Source organism: Rhinichthys klamathensis, unplaced genomic scaffold (genome assembly GCF_029890125.1).
Source record: "Rhinichthys klamathensis goyatoka isolate OS25496 unplaced genomic scaffold, OSU_Roscu_1.1 h1tg000254l_1, whole genome shotgun sequence".
Lineage (NCBI taxonomy): Eukaryota > Metazoa > Chordata > Actinopteri > Cypriniformes > Leuciscidae > Rhinichthys > Rhinichthys klamathensis.
The window spans coordinates 1,083,387-1,105,941 of record NW_026606776.1 but is presented as its reverse complement, the minus strand read 5'-3'; the positions used below and the strand labels follow the sequence as shown (position 1 = coordinate 1,105,941).

Genomic DNA, 22,555 nt, shown 5'->3' with positions numbered 1-22,555 from the left:
CTTAAATAGTCTGCATCAGAGCTCCAAACAGCTGTTCCCCACTCACGAGCCCGTCCCTTGAGAAGCGAGATGATGAAGGCGATGCGAGAGCGTTCCTTGGCATAGGTGAGAGGTTGAAGCGAGAAAACAACTTCACATTGGGTCAAAAATGACATGCACTCGGTCTGCTCACCCGCATAGCAGGGGGGGTTGTTCACACGGGGCTCTGGGACGTCTGAAGATCTAGAGGAGTCCATACGGAAATAATGGAACTGCTTGGTGAGGTCAGCCATCTGGGAAGCCAGTGTCTCCACAGCGTGACGAGCCGCGGAGATCTCCTCTTCGTGCTTACCCAGCATTGCTCCCTGGATCTTCACAGCAGCTTGGATAGGATGCTCCTCCGTTGGGTTCATGTTGGTCGGATTATTCTGTCACGAACGGTGGAGAAGAGATTCCAAAAGGCTTAAAGCAGGTAATACAGTCTTTTAATGGAAATAAGGCAAAGCCGCCAAGGCCGTTTAACAAAGGATAGTTCACAAAATATTCTTGGTAGGCGGAATGATGCTTAAGCGGCAGATCCGGAAGGCTCGTGTGAGAATAGAACAGGATTGCCGGTGAGGCGTCGAGCCCTCTGCAACTCTCCACGGTACGATACTGGACACAGCACAAATCAGGTAACGTACAGCACAAAATAATTACCAGCACCGAACAGGACTAGACAAGACTGGACAAATCATCTGAAGATGAAACACAAGCATTAGCAACATACGTGACGGGTAACAATAATCCGACAGAGAAAAGGTGAGAGACAAAGCTAGAAATAGAGAGACTAATGACAAGGGATAGAGAGCAGGTGAGGGATGAGAGAACGAGGAACAGCTGAAAGAGATGAGTGAGTAATAACGGATGTGCGTGTGTAATGTGTGTGTGTGTGTGTGTGTGTGACCAGCAGATGGAGACAGAGTAAGAAAAGAAGTGAGAAAGAACCAGGATCATGACACCGAATGTGTGTGTTTAGTTAAGATGACAAGAAGACATGCAGAAACAGAGTTGAAGCACCTCAGATTTCAGTTAAGGGTCTCAGCAGCTTCAGGAGGGAATGAGAATGAAGTGTCTCTTGAGCTCCGAGACGATTCATGAAAGAATGAACACGGTAAGATCAGACTTTATCTGTTGCTACTTCTAGTTTCTTCACTGACCTCACCACACTGAACATAATGGACAATGTTTATCTTCTACAAATATGCTTCAAAAAGAGAGGTTTTCAAGCCTTTAAGGAGGAAATGGCCCTAAATGAATGGTAAATGTGGCCGAGCAGCAGCGTGTGCTCTGAGTAAATGGTGCGTAAATGTCAGTGTAAAAGGCGTCGGAGTGCTGGGGAGGAATATGGGCAGCTTCATGTTGAGATTGATCATTTTAAAGCTGAATTTTATTAAATAAGGGCCAGATAATTTTATATTCCATGAAGAGAATGTTAATAATAATAATAGGATATCTAATGAAATAAAAAATAAACCTAGGCCTAGGCCTGGTTTCACAGACAGGGCTTGCAAGTTCATATCTTGCAGTTCTGACTACGGTATGTTCTTTCTTGTTTTCACGAGTTCACACTTACAAATAAGTCAGATAGAATAAATGCGTATTTGGCGTGCTGTCCGAGGAGAGGGCTCCGAGTTAGGTATTCGGCCCGAACCCAGAGCACTCCCCCCGTATTCCTGGCTGTGAAATAAATAAATAAGATAAGCCAAGAGTGAGGAGTCGGGGTGGTGGAGGGATGCTGAAACTGTCAAGGAATGTTAGGTGAGTTGACAGAGTGAATATTTATATGCTCCTTCTCGTGCTGATAGGGTAGACATGGTAATTGTTTGATGACCAGTTGATTGGAATGATTATTTGAACGTGCTCCTCCCGAACTTTGTTTATAAAACATAATTTTCTGTCAAAAACAGACTTTCTGTCTTTCTCTTCCTCAATATGGCATCTTGTCAGAACTTCTCAGGTTTTGACAAATTATGTCAGGAAGCTGCAATTACTACAAGGGAACTTGAACTCAAAGCTGACAATGTTTAACTTGAAGCAGCTACAAAGGAGGCTGAACAAATTCTACAAACAATTTCGATTCGATTTTTATTCCATTGAATTACTTTTTTATTCAAATTAATTTGCTTTAATTAATGTATCCTGTTTTTATCTTTTAATAGATTTCCAAGTCACTGCTTTCAATCACTTTGAGCAATTAGTACACAGGTCCCAGAAAACAATATATAACCAATACAAACCAACCCTAATTTATAACTGCCAATCATGAGTCGCGTCTGTGTTTTGCATACATTTTTGACCTTAATGCTTTTAGGTTAAAATTCTAGTGTCATGTTGATATTCTACAGTATATTGTATTATAAGCTGTTTTGTGTTGTAAGACTGTTGAATGCATATGGCGGACATGTTATTGTGTTTATATGTAATGACAAGAGGCTGTGTGAATGTTGAGTATGTTATGCGCTTATATGTAATAGCAAACTTGTTGCCCAGGACAAATTTCTCAATGAAATGAATCAGTTTTCCTTATTCTTCTCCGTGCCTGAGGTTGTTGCGTCCTGCACTGTGCTTCACAATCTGAGGCAATAAGGGCAGGCGGAGTGATGGAGGATCTCATCCATGGCACCATTTCCAGGATTCAGTGCTCACACCAGCCTGCAGAGATTTCAGATCCTACAAAAATGGACAAACATAATACAAAAGCAGTCATTTTAACAGCACAATGTCATTTGATTTCTGTATTAGAAGTAACAAAATTATTTTACTTTATATTTTTATTTCAGGTCCCCCCCCCCCCCCCCCCCCCTTTTTTTCCACAAATGCATAGATATCAAGAATCAGAAAAGTGCAGTAATAGCTGTTTGATATTACAATAATTAAAATAAATTACAACTTAAGATTTAAATAGATTTTGTTATTCATTTCTGTAGTATACTCACTCAAAGCCTTTGATGGCAGCATTCCTTCATCAGCCACTCTCCACCGTATAAACACACATCTGTTCAGCTGTCCCTGTAACATCCAGACAAGATTCACGTTACCTCTGTGATTTTTGTGCTCAATAAACACACATGTTCATCTGTCTCTGTAACATCCAGACAAGATTCACGTTACGTCTGTGATTTATGTGCTCAATAATACATTTACATGTTGAGGTTGTTGCTGATGTCTTAACTCACTCTTTATCCAATTTATCACCAACTAATGGACAAATAAAATAGATAACTTATGTTTAGTTACTTTATAGATTAGTTTATTTACCTTACAGCTCATTTATCTAATGTAAACCGTGTTAACAACAGTGAATTCTACATAATAGCACACGTTCATCACTCAGATGTCTATTTCATGTTGTAATCTGCTCATCTGAAATACGTATAGAATATTTTCCTGTCAGATGTAAATAGACATTTAAAATAAGCTCCCCTGTTAGTTATACATAATAAAACGTGTTTTTACAGAAAAATCACAACTATACTATATACTTTCTAACGTCTTTACACCTTCAACAATTCAACAGATTACAGTAGTTCGACACATGCGATTTTAACACAAGGAACCGTGTTTACTCACATTTGAAAACACGATGTTCGATTATGACATATCCTCTCCCGTGGCCTCCTGGGATAGAAAAGTATCCATCGATGGGTGCTTCAGAATCTGGGCAGAAGCAGTAGGTCATCAGGGAACTTCTCGCCAACTCTTTATGAATACTGATGCTTCGGACATACTACTCCTTTCACATACTGTTTTCTCCTACTATAAAGTACGTAAGTAGACATATTCGAACGCACTATAAGTATACACACGTCCGAATCTTGAGAGAATTAGTACGTCACCCAGGTGATTCTCGCCTACATTTTTATGGATACTAAGGATTCAGACATACTTATTCGCTCGCTTACTGTCTTTTCCCTACTTTTCCCTTTCAGCTCCTCCAGCCTCCACACAGAGTCCTTCACGGTCCAGAGTGAAGCAGAGCATCAGGAAACGCCTGATGTCCAGGTTACACTCGTCTTCACTGCAGTTGTCCAGCTGTCTATTCCGTTCCTGTGCACTACACTTCAGCTCAGCCTATGTGAATAATTACAACCAATTGTCTGTATTTATCCTAATAGTAAAATGCAATGAACAAAGAGTCATTCAGAGAGGTGTGATGTGATTGGCCACCTGTGCAGTGTAACCAGGGATGCTGCTCAATGTCCTGTAAGCTGGGACGGTCGTCCGCTGCTGCTCTAAGACACCATCTTATCAACTGATGGCAATCTGTTACATACAACACAGTACTTGACTTCAATAACTCAACATTAACTTCTTGCTCTGGCCACGATTTCTGTCTCCTCTTTGTGAACAAGTGAATCTCTTGCCTGCAGAGAGATGACTAGGGAAGCGCAGTCTGCGAACCCTCTGTGCGCTTCTGAAAGGTACAGAGCCGCACAGGAGGTTGTAGAGCGTCACACCCAGTGACCAAACAGTAGCTGGTCCTGCACGATAGCTGTGGGAACGAAACCACTCAGGAGGGGTGTATGAAAGAGTGCCTGAGAGACCCAAGAAGAGGAAGAGATCAGCTGAAAAGGTTCCGGTCCAAAACAGAGACCCTCCATTTGATGATCACAAACATATCCATGTATAAGAACATCCACCTGCAAACGATTTGTACTCTGAGTCCTTCAGCAGGTGTCCACAGCCAAAGTCCAGCAACTTGATCTCGTGCGAATCGGTGCAAATGAGCAGGTTTTGTGGCTTGACGTCCCGGTGGAAAACCCCGCGGCTCTCGCAGTGTTTGAGAGCGTTGATGAGCTGCACCAGCACTTTCTTGGTCTGGCTCTCATCCAGACAGCCATCATTCTCCTCACAGAATCTGTGCAGATCTTGGCAAGGATCTGGGCGTTCCAGGATCATGACGTAGCGGCCAGGATGGTCAAACCAGTCCACGAGCTGCAGGACATTGGGGCAGGCAGGAGCTGAATTGACCCGGGTCATCAATGCCACCTCCAGTGGCAGCAGACCCTGACCGTCCTGCAGTGGCAAAAGAGGACATGATATTCTTGAATTATCGTTGGAGGGCTAAATACGGATGCAAACCAATAAACATCAAATAGCCAATTTCAAAACTGAACTTACAACTTTTATCTCCTCGTGCTCCTCATCTTTAGAGACATACTTGATAGCAACCTGCACACAGATAAACCACAGTAAATTACACCTGCTAATTCTGACAATAACCTCATGCTCTGTATAGATTACGGGCTATGCCACAGCATCATGAATAAGGGCGGTTGAATAAATGTCTTACTGGCAATCCATCAGAGCTGCGGGTCCCAGCATACACAGAGCCAAATCCTCCTTGACCCAGCAATGGGCCCTTTATATACTCTTCTGCAACATAACAAGACATGTCTTCAAGTGAAATTATGTAACGAAGATTGTAAAAGAATGTTACTTCAGATCAATCACTGAATGAACATTTTCACTGGCAAATGTAATTCAGCAATGTATTAAGAATAAGCCTGACCTTCACGCGAGCGTTTGGCGGGTCTCTCGAATGAAGTGGTGGGATCTTCATCCTCCGAGCTCGGCCGCTTCCGCTTCCTTTGAGTCGACTCAGAATGCAGAGGAGCGATATTGCCAGACACCTTTTGACTCCATGGCTGGGTTGGCTTTGATAGTGGTTTCTGAATCTGGATCCAAGAGCCCAAACTCCCAAACTCCTGACCAGCCATCTGGGTAAAAGCAGCACTGGACCTGGAGCGGCCTGAGGCTGAAAGAGCAGCAGCAGGTGAGAATCTATGTCACAGTTTTACATTGTTCTTGTTATTTTTAACATCATTACTATAACACGGGTCTCTCTCTATGACCCGAAATGGCACGTTTCCCATTTTTATAAAAAAATAAAAATAAAAATATTTTTAGAAAAGGCATGCAGTTCTTTTCATATCAAAGCAGTACAGTGTGCTTATTTAACTATAGGAACATTTAAGATTAAATTGGTTAACTTACACACATTTGTTCGTTTGTTTAATCAGAAATTGCAGAACACCATAACATAACATAACATACAAATAATAAACATCTGAAAAATAAAACACTTTGACCAATGTAAGCCATATATTTAAAAAAAGAAAAAGAAACCCTTCCAACCTTTGAAATAAAAACAAATAAATGAAATAAAACTCAACTCAGAAATAATCACACACACAGACCAGCCACTGCAAACTGAGACCCACACAGTATTTGATCACTGGATTTACAGAAATCATTTCACTTTTAAGAAGTGTTTTCTCAACAGTGCAACATTGCATATCTAATCACCTCCGATGAACACATTATTACTTGAATTATCACTCACTTAGTGTGTCATTTAACCATATATCACTGTTTTTGGAAGGCTTCTCTTTCAAACACATTAAAATGTTTATTCATGTCATTTCATATTAACATGCAATTCAGGGATTCCCCAACTGTTTTGTCAGCTGAGCCTCTGAGGTCTACGCTTTGACCTAATATATTTACTTGAAGTTCCCCCTGAGGTGAAGTTAATAGGATAGATCAATAATAAAATAAAGTCAATATAATAATAACAATAATAAATTTTTTTATAAAATCTTTAAGTAAAAATCTGTTACTAAAAGTGTAAAAGAATGTTACTTTACATCAATCACTGAATGAACATTTTCACTGGCAAATGTAATTCAGCAATGTTTTAAGAATAAGCCTGACCTTCACGCGAGCGTTTGGCGGGTCTCTCGAATGAAGTGGTGGGATCTTCATCCTCCGAGCTCGGCCGCTTCCGCTTCCTTTGAGTCGACTCAGAATGCAGAGGAGCGATATTGCCAGACACCTTTTGACTCCATGGCTGGGTTGGCTTTGATAGTGGTTTCTGAATCTGGAAACCAGAGCCCAAACTCCCAAACTCCTGACCAGCCATCTGGGTAAAAGCAGCACTGGACCTGGAGCGGCCTGAGGCTGAAAGAGCAGCAGCAGGTGAGAATCTATGTCACACAGTTTTACATTGTTCTTGTTATTTTTAACATCATTACTATAACACGGGTCTCTCTCTATGACCCGAAATGGCACTTTTCCCATTTTTATATTTTTTTATATTTTTTTTTCAGAAAAGGCATGCAGTTCTTTTCATATCAAAGCAGTACAGTGTGCTTATTTAACTGTAGGAAATTTTGAGATTAAATTGGTTAACTTACACACATTTGTTCGTTTGTTTAATCAAAAATTGCAGAACACCATAACATAACATACAAATAATAAACATCTGAAAAATAAAACACTTTGACCAATATAAGCCATATATATATATATATATATATATATATATATATATATATATATATATATATATATATATATATATAAAGATACCCTTCCAACCTTTGAAATAAAAACAAATAAATGAAATAATAATAACAATAATAATAATAAAAAAAAATCTTTAAGTAAAAACCTGTTACTAAAAGTGTAAAATAATGTTACTTTACATCAATCACTGAATGAACATTTTCACTGGCAAATGTAATTCAGCAATGTTTTAAGAATAAGCCTGACCTTCACGCGAGCCTTTGGTGGGTCTCTCGAATGAAGTGGTGGGATCTTCATCCTCCGAGCTCGGCCGCTTCCGCTTCCTTTGAGTCGACTCAGAATGCAGAGGAGCGATATTGCCTGACACATTTTGACTCTGTGGCTGGGTTGGTTTTGACAGTGGTTTCTGAATGTGATCACCAAAGTCTAACCTCCCAAACTCCTGACCAGCCATCTGGGTAAAAGCAGCACTGGACCTGGAGCGGCCCGAGGCTGAAAGAGCAGCAGTTAAGAAATTTGACATTTGTTCTTGTTATTTTTAACATCATTACTATAAAATGGGGCTCAAAATATTTCAGTTATTTCAAAGGTCGTTACAGCCTACAACAGCAAATGAACCAAAACCCAGAAAGACACGTGACCAAGAAAACAAATATGACAAAAAATAGGATAAAAATAACAAACAATTTGTATTTTTTTCCAATGAGATTACATTTTATTATATAGGCCTACACTGTAAAAAAAAATCCTAATTTTACAGAAAATAACTGTGATTTTTTGACGATCATTTTCTTTCATTTAAAATTTTACTCAAAACACTGTAAAATTACAAATAATATCTGTAAAATAAAAATTCAGCTGTTATTTTAGGTATTGTGACATTAATAACAAATTGCAGTAATTCACATTTTTTATACAGGAAATTGATTGTATTTTTCATACAGTATTTTTTCTGTTTTCTTAAATTACATAAAAATGTATGTAAAATTACAAATATAATCTGTAATTAAACAGTAACAAAACAGTTAAATGATAAAACGGTCAAATGACTGGCAGCCCCCCAAAAACTGTAACATTAAAGTAAAAAATCCTAAATTAAATAAACTGAAAAACACTGTGATAATTCAGGATATACCTGTAAAATAACAATCATATACCTTCAGTGAAAAAAAAATCGTAAAAAGATTGTCAAATGACTGGCAGCTACGGCTGCCAAACAAAAACCATAAAATTAAAGTAAAATCTTCTAATTCAAATAAAACAAAAAAACACTGTTATTTCACAGGTATTTCCTGCATTATTATGATCATATACCTTCATTGTAAAAAAATCGTAAAAAAAAGGGTCAAATGACTGGCAGCTATGGCTGCCAAACAAAAACCATATAATTAAAGTAAAATATCCTAATTTAAATATTAGGATTTTTACAGTGTATGGAAAGCTTTCTTCCTCCCGCTCTTTCTCGCACAAAGATGGCAACGTACACACACACATTGAAACTTGCAACTGTAAAGCTACATGACAATGACATTTCTCAGTAGCTGTTCTTTAAACGTTACAGCTTCTTCCCTATTAGCAGAGAAGCAGCTATCAAACACGGTTGAGAGTCGCACAGACTCAATCCATATTTCACTTTTGAATGATTTCTTAAAAAGAAAAGGAATGCAGTTTTTTCATATCAGAGGAGTAGGCCTACATGTATGGGATGAATATAGTATCAAAATGATTAACACGTGCAAGCACAATTATCTATGAACTTGATACATGTTGCAGAAATGTTTTATCCATGGCTTTCAACTTGCGTGTGCAAAATCCAGCTTGTATAGCCTACAATGTGTAGTCATAAAAAATAAGCCTATAATATGAACGCAACTGCGAAATTTCATGGTAAGCTTTTTCTTTTTAACAGGCTCAGGAAGGAAACTGCCATTAACGTGAAACGTTGCGCGTCGCGTTCATATAGGCTCTGTATAGGCTGTATAGTTTTCCTACCATAGAGCCTATTATTACGAAAAAGCTTAACGTCAATGCAGTAAGACATAATTGTGCGTGCACGTGTTAATCATTTTGATACTACAACCCGAATTGTGGAAAAGTTGGGAAGTTTTTTAAATTTGAATAAAATGAAAACTATAAGACTTTCAAATCACATGAGCCAATATTTTATTCACAATAGAACATAGATAACATAACAAATGTTTAAACTGAGAAGTTTTACACTTTTATCCACTAAATGTTCCTCAACGTCAAATTGCAAAGGCTTTGCAAATCTCATCATCTACAGTGCACAACATCATCAAAAGATTCAGAGAAACTGGAGAAATCTCTGTGCGTAAGGGACAAGGCCGAAGACCTTTATTGGATGCCCGTGGTCTTCGGGCCCTCAGACGACACTGCATCACTCATCGGCATGATTGTGTGAATGACATTACTAAATGGGCCCAGGAATACTTCCAGAAACCACTGTCGGTAAACACAATCCGCCGTGCCATCTGCAGATGCCAACTAAAGCTCTATCATGCAAAAAGGAAGCCATATGTGAACATGGTCCAGAAGCGCCGTCGTGTCCTGTGGGCCAAGACTCATTTAAAATGGACTATTTCAAAGTGGAAAAGTATTCTATGGTCCGACGGGTCCAAATTTGACATTCTTGTTGGAAATCACGAACGCCGTGTCCTCCGGGCAAAAGAAGAGGGAGACCTTCCATCGTGTTATCAGCGTTCAGTTCAAAAGCCAGCATCTCTGATGGTATGGGGGTGCATAAGTGCATACGGTATGGGCAGCTTGCATGTTTTGGAAGGCACTATGAATGCTGAAAGCTATATAAAGGTTTTAGAGCAACATATGCTCCCCTCCAGACGACGTCTATTTCAGGGAAGGCCTTGCGCATTTCAGCAGGACAATGCAAAACCACATACTGCAGCTATTACAGCTGCATGGCTACATTGTAGAAGAGTCCGGGTGTTGAATTGGCCTGCCTGCAGTCCAGATCTTTCACCTATAGAGAACATTTAACGCATCCTTAAACGAAAAATGCGTCAAAGACGACCACGAACACTTCAGCAGCTGGAAACCATATAAGGCAAGAATGGGACCAAATTCCAACACCAAAACTCCAGACACTCATAAACTCGATGCCCAGACGTCTTCAAACTGTTTTGAAAAGAAGAGGAGATGTTACACCATGGTAAACGTGCCCCCGTCCCAACTATTTTGAGACCTGTAGCAGGCATCAAATTTGAAATGGGCTCATTTATTGGATAAAGTGTAAATTTACTCAGTTTAAACATTTGTTATGTTATCTATGTTCTATTGTGAATAAAATATTGGGTCATGTGATTTGAAAGTCGTATAGTTTTCATTTTATTCAAATTTAAAAAACGTCCCGACTTTTCCGTTATTCGGGTTGTATATTCATCCCACATGCAGGGACAATTTGAGATTAAATTGGTTAACTTGCACACATTTGTTTGTTAGTTTAATCAAACATTCTAACAACATAATACTATAACATATCAATAATAAACAAATGAAAAATTAAAACACTTACCTTGTCTTTCACCAATGTGAGCCATCTAAAATATTCTTTAAAAACAAAGTCTAACGTTACCCAAGAAGAAAGCAAAAGTAAAAGAAACGCTTCCAACCAATAAAAACAAATAAATAAAAGATAAAACTCTACCCAGAAACTCTAAACTCCTTCAAAATGTCCACACAAAGAAATATCCTCAACTATCCTCATAAAAAGCTCCAAACTCCTTAAAAGCCACTTTCTCCTCACATAAAAGTCTGTCTCCAAATGTCTCGCCGTCAACCCAACATTTGGCTGCTGTTTGCATTTACGTCATAGTGCGTTCTAATAATTCGCCATAGCAACGGAACATCGCTTCACGCAGATTCATGCCTGCGCTGCTGGCTACGATGACGTCGGCAGATCTGGGTTGTATGCAATCGTATGGTAAAGACAACACAGTCCAGGCGAATTCGTACTAATAACACACACGAATTAAAGTGGTTAAATGCTATCATTCGATTTGTTCGTCGCATTCAATGAGCGTGACCAGGTTACATATGCCACAACTCGGTGAGTATCCTAGTGTGTGTTCATTCTGGTAATTAACATATTATTTAACACTATTAGTTAAAAAAAATGAGTTATTAGGGAATTAATCGACAATTACATATTTAATTAATTACAATTCATGTATGAACTAATACATTAACCATACAGACTCTTAATTAGTTCCTAATGTGGTAATCATTAATAAATAGTTTAGATAATCATTAGTTACACATTAATTCAGTATTATCTGTGCATTAGTTAAGCATAAATTAATGCTTATTAGTGCACCCGTATTGTAAAGTGTTACCAGGCCTACTATTTATTGTTCCTAATGCTTTTTAAACCAACACATATTTCTAGCTAGGGCGATTAAATGCTAGCGTCAGCTTTTAAATCTTCGATCATTCTATCATATTCAATTAATGGAAGTGGTAAGTGTTTGTTATAATGTAGCCTATGTTCTCTGATTGCAGAATGACCTCATAATTAGCCTATAATTTTGCCTATTTTAGTACTTGGTTCCTCAGGAATTATATTGGTCGCCCATGGAGGAATTTCCATCATTTAATAGTGTTGAAAGAAGAGGTGTGTGCAATCATTTTGTATTTTGTTAATTTGTTACCCAATTCTCCTCCAATGCTCGTTTATGCATGTAGATGGAGTGAGTTTTATTTGTCTCCCTCTGTAAGTAATTATGCGTAATGAGCGGATGCTTGAAGGACTGGACTGGATCATTTTGAAGGAGCTCGATCAGAAGGCTCCGGACAGGAGAGTGATGAATTAAAGGGATAGTTCACCCAAAAATTAAAATTCTGTCATCACTCCCCCTCATGTTGTTCCAACCCCATAAGACTTTCGTTCATCTTCGGAACACAAATTAAGATATTTTTGATGAAATCTGAGAGCTGTTTCACTCCTCCATTGGCTTCTATTGTAATTGATATCTGCCAGCCCAGAAAAGTTAGTAAAGACATCGTTAAAATAGTCGCTAAAAATAACGACTTTATTCAACCATCTCTTCTCTTCCATGTCATTCTCCTAAGCTGTTGACGTAGTGTAACAGCGCAGCGCTTCTGGGTTGTATGTCAGAACGTAGGCTCACTATTGGCCGACGCTGGTCATGTGTATGATGCGTGTGATGCTGGCCAATAGTGAGCCTACGTTCTGACGTACAACACAGAAGCGCTGCGCTGTTACACTATGTGAACTCACTCAGAGGCCCACAGAGAAGAAAATAAAGTAGGGCTGTCGCGATAACCGCAATATTGCAGTACCGCGCTACTGACAGGCCAACCGCAGAGGAATGCAAGTAACCGCAGCAACCACGAACCACGTTTTCTTTTTTCATAAGGCCATTCTTCGTAGTTCGTACCATGTGTATTGAATGTTAAATAAGTTAATAATGATAACAAGACTGTTTATCATGGTGATTTGTACAGAGGCTTCGTGGATTTGGACTTAAGCCTAAACAGACAGTGAATGTGATCGACCTGCGTCTGTCTTTGAAGTCAAGTCATGTATTCGTGAAAAGGTTGCCGTTTCCAAGGAAAGTGAAATATTTGTCGTATCATCCTTTTAACGTGTAAGGGTTTTATTTACCATGAGCGCTGGTCAGCATTACACAGCGCGAGGATGCCGTGGGGGGGATGCAGCGAGTCACGCATTGAATCAATGCCATTGGTCTCTATTAAGTGAAGCATTGCTTCAGCTTTGCCCAAAAGTGAAGCATTGCTGGCCAGCTGAGCCTTGAAAAGTGGAGCTCAAAGTTAAAAAATAATGAACACCTTGTTTCATTACATCTATCATTTAAGGAATCAGCTTTTTTGAACGTTTTCGTTGAATGAACGGTTTAATGACTCACTCAAAGACAGTCCGTTTGCGTAACAATGTAACTGCGCGCTGAGTGACAGCCTTTCAATTTATTTGTTTAGTTTCGGTTACATTGGATACATTGTTTTTGTGTATGCTGACCACATCATAACACGTCTTTATATAGCAACAAATAAATATAAATAAATAAATGGCGGTAATACCGCATATCGCACAATTGAGACACTCAAAATTACCGCAAGGGAAATTCCTTCACCGCGACAGCCCTAGAATAAAGTCGTTATTTTTGTTTATTTTTGCGCACTAAAGTATTCTCGTCGCTTGATAAACTTAAGGTTGAGCCACCGTAGTCACTTTGGTCTATTTTAACAATGTTTTTACTAACTTTTCTGGGCCGGCAAGTTTCAATAACATAGAAGCCTATGGAGGAGTGAGCCAGCTCTCAGATTTTATCAAATATATCTTAATTTGTGTTGCGAAGATGAACGAAAGTCTTACGGGGTTGGAACAACATGATGGTGAGTAATTACTGACAGAATTTTCATTTTTGGGTGAACTAACGCTTTAATGACTGCATCCAAAATCACATACGCTGACGCTGGTATGTCACATGATAATAACAGCATGGCGAATAAAGTACATCCAGATTACATTCTATACAGAACATACTGTTTTAGCGGTCGTGAAGTAATTACGTATTCAGAATAAGTGCCTACTCAAGAGAGTATGCGATTTCGGATGCAGCCCGTGTGTTTAGTGCCAGCATCAGTAAGCCATTGAATGCCTGCCACTGAGTTGATCATTGGTTCATCCATTGGGGTCGTATGGATTACCGTCACAATCGCTGTGTGGGTTTTCGGGCTGCACCTATTCAATGGCATTATATGAACTCACAGAAATTGATTATTTTCCTAAAAATCTTTGTTGGTGTTTATCTGAAGAAAGAAAGTCATTTACGTCAGGGATAGCATGAGGGTGAGTAAATGATGAATTTTAATTTCTGAGTGAACTATCCCTTTAAGTGTTGATTAAATTTTATTTTCTCCAAGACAGTGCTCTTTTGTTGCACATTCGTCTCTCATGCTGCCCCAACTTTGCCTGAGATCCTCAGCAGACACTAATCATCAAACACCTTTACATTACTGACCAGTGACCACTGTGAGAAACAGACTTAGAAATAAAGTGCTTTTTATTATCAAAAAGATCGGGTATGATATAAAAGACAATGAGTCAATTAAATGTAAAAAAAGAAAACTAAATTACAAAATGTTTACACCTTGAAATGAAATACAAAGACAGATATATTTCAAAAGATCATAAAATAATTTCCACTTGTACATCTGGGGTATTTAAAGAATAAGACTTGGTATTATAAATATTTTACAAAGCATTTTTTTTCACTGTAGAAATATTTAATGTGAGCATCATGTACTTGAATAGAAGACTAAATGTTGTGTGTAGTTTTTCAATGTTATACGATCAGTACTTGAAAACAGCACCACTTTACACTCATAATTGATAGTGGTATATATATTTCGGCAGGTCTAAACATTATTCATGTATGTATTCAAACATGCAGACATGAAAATATGACATAAATCGATGCACAATATTTTAAAAGCTGACAAAGATAAATATGTAAACCATTCTAAACACAAAAAAACAAGATTACTTTTCCTTTGGGTCCCCTCCATCTCAAAAACATTACACATTGAATGCCTTTACACAGCTCGTGTATATTGAATAATAAGGTCACTAGAGTTAAAGGAGACCGGGGCTAGTTGTCACGGGCTCAGGTTTGAGTCAGACATCTAGTTGCATAAACAATTGTTCACCTTTGCTGGTTTTAAACACCTTGTTCAAAATTCAAATTAGATTTTTTTTTTTTTTTTGTGAATTCTGTCTCTAATCTAAAAATGTTGGTAATATAAAAGTCGAACTGTTAAACTCTTTTTAGGACACAATTTTTTGTTGGCCAAAATAGTGGTTTTAAAATTGTGTTGTTTCATTAATTACTTTGTACTTCACAAAATTGTTTAACTGTTTAAAAATGCTATAAAATGCTATTTAAATGGCAGGTTCTCATTGTGACAACTTACCCCATGTAGTGTGATAATATGCAATAATGTTTTTTGAAGACAGAAAACAAAGTATTTGAAATTAAATTTCAGAAATAAACCTATTCTGAGGAATATACACTGGTGCAAAAAGTGACAACTAGCCCCAATATAGCCCTACATAGTTTATAAATTAATTTTTAATTAGTTGTAAATGTAACTCCTTTGCAAGAGAGCTCTTTTCCTTAAAGAGCTTAAACTGACTTTTTTTTTAGCTTCTGCTAGGAGTTTCGGATGAATATCATGGCACCGTGAACCTTGGAGATTTTTGGCCTCCACAATACACACAGTCAGAATATGTGCTTCATTGAGAACATTACAGACCAAAATCAGATATCACTCATATGCAGATTTATTTATGCACATATTTCCTCGATTTCATCCTCGTCGTCTTCACCCTTTTCATCTTTAACGATTCCCTCATCGATGCTCTCCAGACGGACCCTCTGGCCATCTGGGTCGAGCGAGCCCCTCTCTGCGGGCTGAACCGATGAAATGTTGTCAGTCAGAGACTCCGTACCGAACAGCAGAAATTTGGCATCGCACTCTATGGCTTTTGCCATACTGGATGCAAAGATGTCAATCACCTGGTGTATCTCCGCCTTCACCAGGTGCTGAGACTCATCCTTACCCACTGGAAAGCAAAGGAAATACAGAATTAGAAATAAGTAATGAATTTTCCTGTTATCACTGTAAAGCTGCTTTGAAACAATCTGCACTGTATAAAGCGCTATAATAAAGGTAACTTGACCTGACTACATTATCAATTACAACTGCAAGAGACGTTCCTGTGTGTAAACAGATGTTTGGCCCTCTTATTTGGAAGCAGCAAAGAGAAATATGACTGGAATAGGTTTAGGGTTGATGGTGTTGATGTAAAATTGGATACAACTTTACACAGAAAAGGTTAGTAAGCGATTTTGTTGAAAAAAATCATGTTAACACACATATTGTCTACGTCTTGTGGCTGTACTATTGAAACAGTAAATATTTGAACGTTTACAGATTGGCCTCGTTTACTTCCATTGTAACCGGTTTACTGTAATCCAGATTTTTCTTTTTCTTTTCTTTTTTTAAGAAAAAGAGGAACAAATGTATGTAAATGTATTTGTCGCCGTAATCAACATCGGTGTTAGGGGTAATGCATTACAAGTAATGTGAGATATGTAGTTGGATTACTTTTTTCAAGTATGAAGTAAAGTAAGGCATTACTTTTAAATTTACAACAAAAATATCGGAGTATATAACAGCTCTTAAGCTATTTAGAATAGAATCATATGAGGGGCTAAGACATTTGGATCATAATAAAAAATTATGCAGAAGGTAAATTATCATAAAGTATCCCACTTTACCAGTATTTACACTTTGTTAATACAAATGTACGTATTTAAAATCATTTTGCAATGTCTTGGATGCTGACAATCGATGATCCAATTCAATCACACCAATAAGCAAGAGTTAACAACGCATTAGTTTCCACAAAAAGTGACCCATTTTACATTAGTAACGTTAAGTTGGCTTTCAGGTGCAGCGCAGCTTTGTGAAATTCTGTCCTTTTAATCACTTACTAACTAGAGGTAGTTAACTATACCTTTAGCCTGCTGTTCCACTTGGTCCTCAAACATTACTGAACTCCTGTGCTTGTTGAATAAAGCACTGTAGTGTGAGCTTTCTGCTTCCTCAGAACCATTATCCAGCAACATGATATCTGTACCTGCAGAGTAACAGTTACAAAGCAAAACACTTTAGGTAACAATAAATGAGTTATAAATCAATACTTTCATTCAGCAAGGATGCATTAAATTGATCAAAAGTGACTGAAAAGACATTTATAATATTAAACAAAATGTACCATGGTATTTCACATTTTTATACTGTATATTTATTTAAATAAATGCAGTCTTGGTGACCATAAGAGACTTGTTTTAGACCGGTGTGCAAATATAAAATTTGATCTACACACACACCTGAGTCCTGGGAAAAACTGAAGCCAGTGTCTCCTGTGCTACTACCAGCACCTAAAAGCTGGCCTCCACCAGCCAACATGGCCGTCAGGTGTGGAGACATGCCGAGATCTGCAACAGAAAGATGAAGATTAAAGGCAGGACACAGTATTATTTGGAACGGTTTAGTAAATGGCGACAGATTTTTATTTATTTATTTATTTTCAGAGTGAACAATTCATTTAGGGCAGTGGGTCTCAACCAGGAGGCCGGGGCAAAGTAGGGGGCCCCAGGATGACTTAAAAAGTATTTAAATTAGTAAATTATTAATATATATTACATGTTTTTTTTTTATTAATTATATATATATATATATATATATATATATATATATATATATATATATATATATATATATATATATATAAATCTGATCTAAATTAAAATGCAAGAAAACATAACTGAAATAATTTTCCAGAAATTTGGATTTTTATTTTTAAAGCAGTGGAGATAGATAGATAGATAGATAGATAGATAGATAGATAGATAGATAGATAGATAGATAGATAGATAGATAGATAGATAGATAGATAGATAGATAGATAGATAGATAGATAGATAGATAGACTGGGGCCTTCTAATAAACCTAAATATGGCCATTACCGGTATTAATACTAGTCTGAGAAAGTACCACTAATCAACCTATCGCATATTAAAAATAGCTAAATAAGGATTTGATTAGCAGCATCATAGCACTACATAACCACACATGATCATGACTTTGTATAACATTCACCTGTGATTCGGTTGGAGATGCTAAAGAGGCGGGACTTCCTGTGGCGACTAATGAATGATTCCCGGTAGTGGCGGTCACCACAGCACATGCCAAGCAGCTCTTTCCTTACAGTTTTATTCCACAGCCCGTAAATGAGAGGATGACAGGCAGCACTGACAAACGACAGCCAAGTCACCATCGTCTCCATTCCAGGAGACACACTTCCTCGCCCCCATACCGCCTCGGTGCAGATCACCACCACATACGGCCCCCATGTCATCAAGAAGGTGCCGATCACCACCAAAATGGTGACCAGTGCTTTACACTGACTCCCAGCGTAGATCAAACCTCTACGACTCCCGATGGAAGAAACCGAGGCGGTGGAGTTTTTCCGTCCGTTCCTGTTGGAGGACGCGGGTACTTGAACAACCACAACCGTCCCGCAGTGCACCTTGCGAGCTTTGTGCCGTGCCACACGAAAGATGAAGCCATAGCACACCAGCATGGCAAACAGTGGAATCAGGCAGCACCACACAACCCAGAATGCAGTGTAGCTGACTTCACGATACCAGGCCACAGTGCATGTCTTCTTGAAATTGTCAAACTCAAACGTGGACCAGCCGAACAGAGGAGGCAGGCAGCCCACCAGAGAATGAAGCCACAGGTAGACAATGGCCACTGCTGCACGATTCCCTGTGATCTTGATAGGGTAGACCATCGGAAACAGCACAGCATAGTACCTGACAGAACACAAAAAGTGGTTAGTCTAGTTTTAGATGTCGATATGTTCTAATTCTGACCTTAAAGGGGTCATATAATGCCATTTTTGTACAAGCTAGTATGATTCTTTAGGGTCTAAATTAAAAGTTTGTAATATACTTTAATTAAAAATTCTCATTAGTATTGTAAGAAAACACTTATTTTACTTGGTCCAAAACAGCTCTGTTTTCAGCACGCCGTTTCAGTGCATATGACTTTAAATGATAATGAGCTTTGCTCACCCCGCCTCTCTGTTCTGTGCGTACACCGTTTGTAACACAATAACACAATAACCATAACGCGTTGTTCAGTATAAACGTGGAATTATGAATTATATTGAGAACGTCATACATAGAAAACATGCCGTAATGTACCCTGAGTGTAAACCTTAGACGCATTCATTGTGAAGCGTGCAGCTAGCGATTTGCAAAGATTAATATAAATATTAATATAAAGTTTAATAAAACGTTACACTCACTTCAGTTGTTCTAGAGGTTCAGCAGGAACACGAATAGCTGGTACCGATCCTTTTTTCATGAGCAGCTTCTTAGCAAAACCGCCTCATACTGACCCTCGTTTATAAAGCAGTCTGGTGAGAAATGATTCGCGCAAACATGAGAGCATTGACGTTGCTCGTGGGGAAAATTCCCTTCGAAAACAAACTCAGCCACTGCGTCTTCAGCGGTTCGGATTTAGGAACATTAAAATGACTGCTGTGTTCGTTATTACACCCAAGAACAGAACACCACAATCGCTTAGACGCCATTCTGCTCATAGACAGTGCTCCAGCATATCAACAATGACCGCGCCGGTCCGCGCGGACTATGATTGACAGCTCTCACGACCGAGGGCGGGTCTGTGTTGAAACGATGTCAATGGATGGATTTTTATCATTTTATGATGGTTGTGTACAGGCACTGCCAACACACATTTCAGTACAATCAACTTGTAAAAGTGCATGTACCATTATATGACCCCTTTAAAGGAACAGTTATTACGTCAATAACATCACAGTTTTGGCTTTTGCATGTGTTGTCGAGTTTAATTGTTGTCAAACCTGATGTCATACAAAGCTCAACCCCATGCAATTATTGCAGCAACCAGAACGTGACACCGTTACAGTATTAAAAAAGCATTAGATCAAGATGCTATTCATATTGACTAAAAATCATGTTTTAGCATGTTTTAGCATGTTTTGTCTGTATCCACACATATCAAGCAAGAGTAAAAATCAAGACAGCAGGAGTTAACAAACCAGACAACAATGCAACCATGCATTTGTACCTCATCTACAAGATACATATTTGAACATCTAGACTCCTGGAGCCGGTTGAACCAACAGGGCTTTACTAAGCCTGGTCCTAACTGCTAAGTAGCCCCTGATACTAAAAAGATTTCATGTAAAACATGGAGAGTTGTTGGATAGTTTTTGGCTCATTTTGAGTGCCAAAGATGAGTTTGCAATGCATGATTAAAATAAATGAACTTCATAATATTCCTTACCTGTCAATGGCAATGGCTCCCAACGTGAGCATGCTGGCAGAGCTGATGAGCAGATATAACAGTGCCGTAAAGTTGCACCATACAACTCCGAACAGCCATTCTCCATTAAGAGAGCTGGCAACGACAAATGGCAGCACCAGTACCGACAACAGGAGGTTAGAAAGCGTCAGGCTGAAGACAAACTTGTTGCTTGGCGTTAAGAGGTAGGGCTTCCGATAAAGGGTCAACACAACAAGCAAATTGCCCAGACAGACAAACAAGGCAATGGCTAATATGACAACAGACTCCACGATCCAGGCCCAGCTGTCTCCCACCTCTGTGCCGTTCCCCGGTAAGGTTTCATTGCTGCTGGAGTTCATGATAAGCACGCTACGTCATCCAAATGCAGACCAAGGATATGTTTGCAGAGATCCATAGATCCATCGCTTGATCATCTCACCAAGATGTCTTAGAAAGTTCAAAAAATGAACAGTTAATTATGATTGTTAAAAGAAATGTTCATCCAAAAATGAAAGTGAACTTTCTCATGCCATTAAAAATTCATTTTGTGTGGAGGAACACACAAAGAGTTATTTTGCAGAATGTCCAAGTTGCTCCCGTCTACACAATGAAAGTAAAAGGGGACTGAAGCTCTCAATCAATTTTTTTTTTTTTTTTACAAAACCACCATAAATTATGATCTTATGCACTATATCCCAAGTAAGGCTGCAACAAATAATGGATAAAATCGATAATAAACAATAATTGACAGTGAATTTGATTTCTAATTAATTGTGCCTGTGTGCTGTGCATAGAAAACATATGCCAGTCACGTCACTTTACAGTAGTGAACAATGCATTTCTATGGGCAAAACATATTTCCATTTTGCATAAAGGATCGTCCTGACAGCAAGAGAGCCTTTGTTAAACTTCACAGACTTCATTGAAGGAGCAATAGAAAGGGAGCACAATAATTATCAGGAAAATATAGGCCGTAAAATATATGTTAGAAGCTAGATGTATGTTTAAACTGTATGTGTTGTGTATTTTTATGAGATAGCTATTTTAATTGGGTTTAAATGTAAAATAATTCATTCAAATGAGTGAATGTTGTCTGTGCTTTTGTCTTTATTGCTGTGGGCAAGTTTTAGAATGTAATGTTGAACACTTTTTTGCTCATAATATTTCGCATAGTGTTTACTTTATTTGTTTTTCATAGCCTTCAATTTGTCAGTCCCCATTCCTTTTTGTTGTATGGACAAGAGCAGCTTGGACATTCTGCTAAATATTGCCGAAAAAAATTAATCCAGATTTGGAACAACATGAGGGCAATTATATTCATTGTTCGGTGAACTATTCTTTAATTTTACATACATAATTGCTAAATCAAGTGCAAATGTAAGTGCTAAGGTACAAAATAACAATTTACAGCACTCTATTATTACAGCTGAACATGGACCAGATGGCAAAAGGTAATAAAGCGTTTACCAGCATAAAACCTCTTGTTATCACACTATACATATCAACGTTGTTCCATGCAATAAATCGTACCATTAAATCAAAGTGAATTTTACTTTTAAATCATGTGCACGCATATATAACGTTAACTGTTAGAAGTTGAGTTTGATGTGACCTATAACGTTATAACTGATATATTAAACTCCAAACTGTAACGTTAAACTAACAACTTAACTTTAAAACTTTAGTAGTTTTGTTTAATATTGAGAATGATCAAATAATTTGTCAGATTTATTTAATCAATACAGCATAGAGAATCAAATATCTAATAATTCTAATTGAACAAAGACCACTATTTAAACGCAAATTCCAATGTTAGTACGAAAAAAGTTTACTTCGGAGAGATGTTAGTTTATTGACAAGTACAGGCCAACTCACCTCGCTGCTTTAGATGGTATTAAATCTCGCTTTAAAGTAGATGCGTGACTTTATTTACAGTTTGCCGCTGATGATATTCCCAGAAACTAGCACCGCAATGGCGGCGAGTGTCTCCCGTCTCTCTCAGGCTGTGTGTGGGTCTGTGTGTGGTCTGTCTTACGTTGGTCTCTCTGTCTACACAAGTAAAAAAAAAAGCTCAGCTGCAACTCAGACACTTTAAAATCTAATGTATCACCGACACTTACGGTTAAATATCATTGGTTATGTGATACACATAAAGTATAATTTGACAAAATGTGTTCATATAACACACGTCTCCGTAACAAGACAGTGGGGAGGGTTTAGATAATGCAGACAT

The 22,555-nt window shown here is 38.2% G+C and overlaps 1 protein-coding gene and 1 pseudogene across 1 annotated transcript; both read right to left on the bottom strand.

Annotated features, from left to right (window-relative positions):
• Positions 1-4,090: 4,090 nt before the first annotated feature.
• Positions 4,091-5,032, bottom strand: LOC130101301 (serine/threonine-protein kinase pim-3-like; annotated as a pseudogene).
• Positions 5,033-15,533: 10,501 nt separating this feature from the next.
• Positions 15,534-22,337, bottom strand: gpr161b (G protein-coupled receptor 161b). Its single transcript, XM_056266966.1, has 6 exons — positions 22,198-22,337; positions 20,323-20,769; positions 18,082-18,800; positions 17,310-17,417; positions 16,934-17,056; positions 15,534-15,976 (listed from the first exon to the last, which is right to left on the bottom strand). Exons 2-6 carry the CDS (start codon positions 20,679-20,681, stop codon positions 15,699-15,701), a joined length of 1,587 nt encoding a protein of 528 aa, XP_056122941.1. The 5' UTR covers positions 20,682-20,769; positions 22,198-22,337; the 3' UTR covers positions 15,534-15,698.
• Positions 22,338-22,555: the final 218 nt, after the last annotated feature.

Coding starts and splice junctions, on each gene's coding strand:
- gpr161b (XM_056266966.1), bottom strand. CDS start 20,681: ATGAACTCCAGCAGCAATGAAACCTTACCGGGGAACGGCACAGAGGTG. Junction 17,418..18,081: donor CATCTCCAACCGAATCACAG/GTGAATGTTATA, acceptor TTTCTGTTGCAG/ATCTCGGCATGTCTCCACAC. Junction 15,977..16,933: donor AGTGGAACAGCAGGCTAAAG/GTATAGTTAACT, acceptor TTTGCTTTCCAG/TGGGTAAGGATGAGTCTCAG.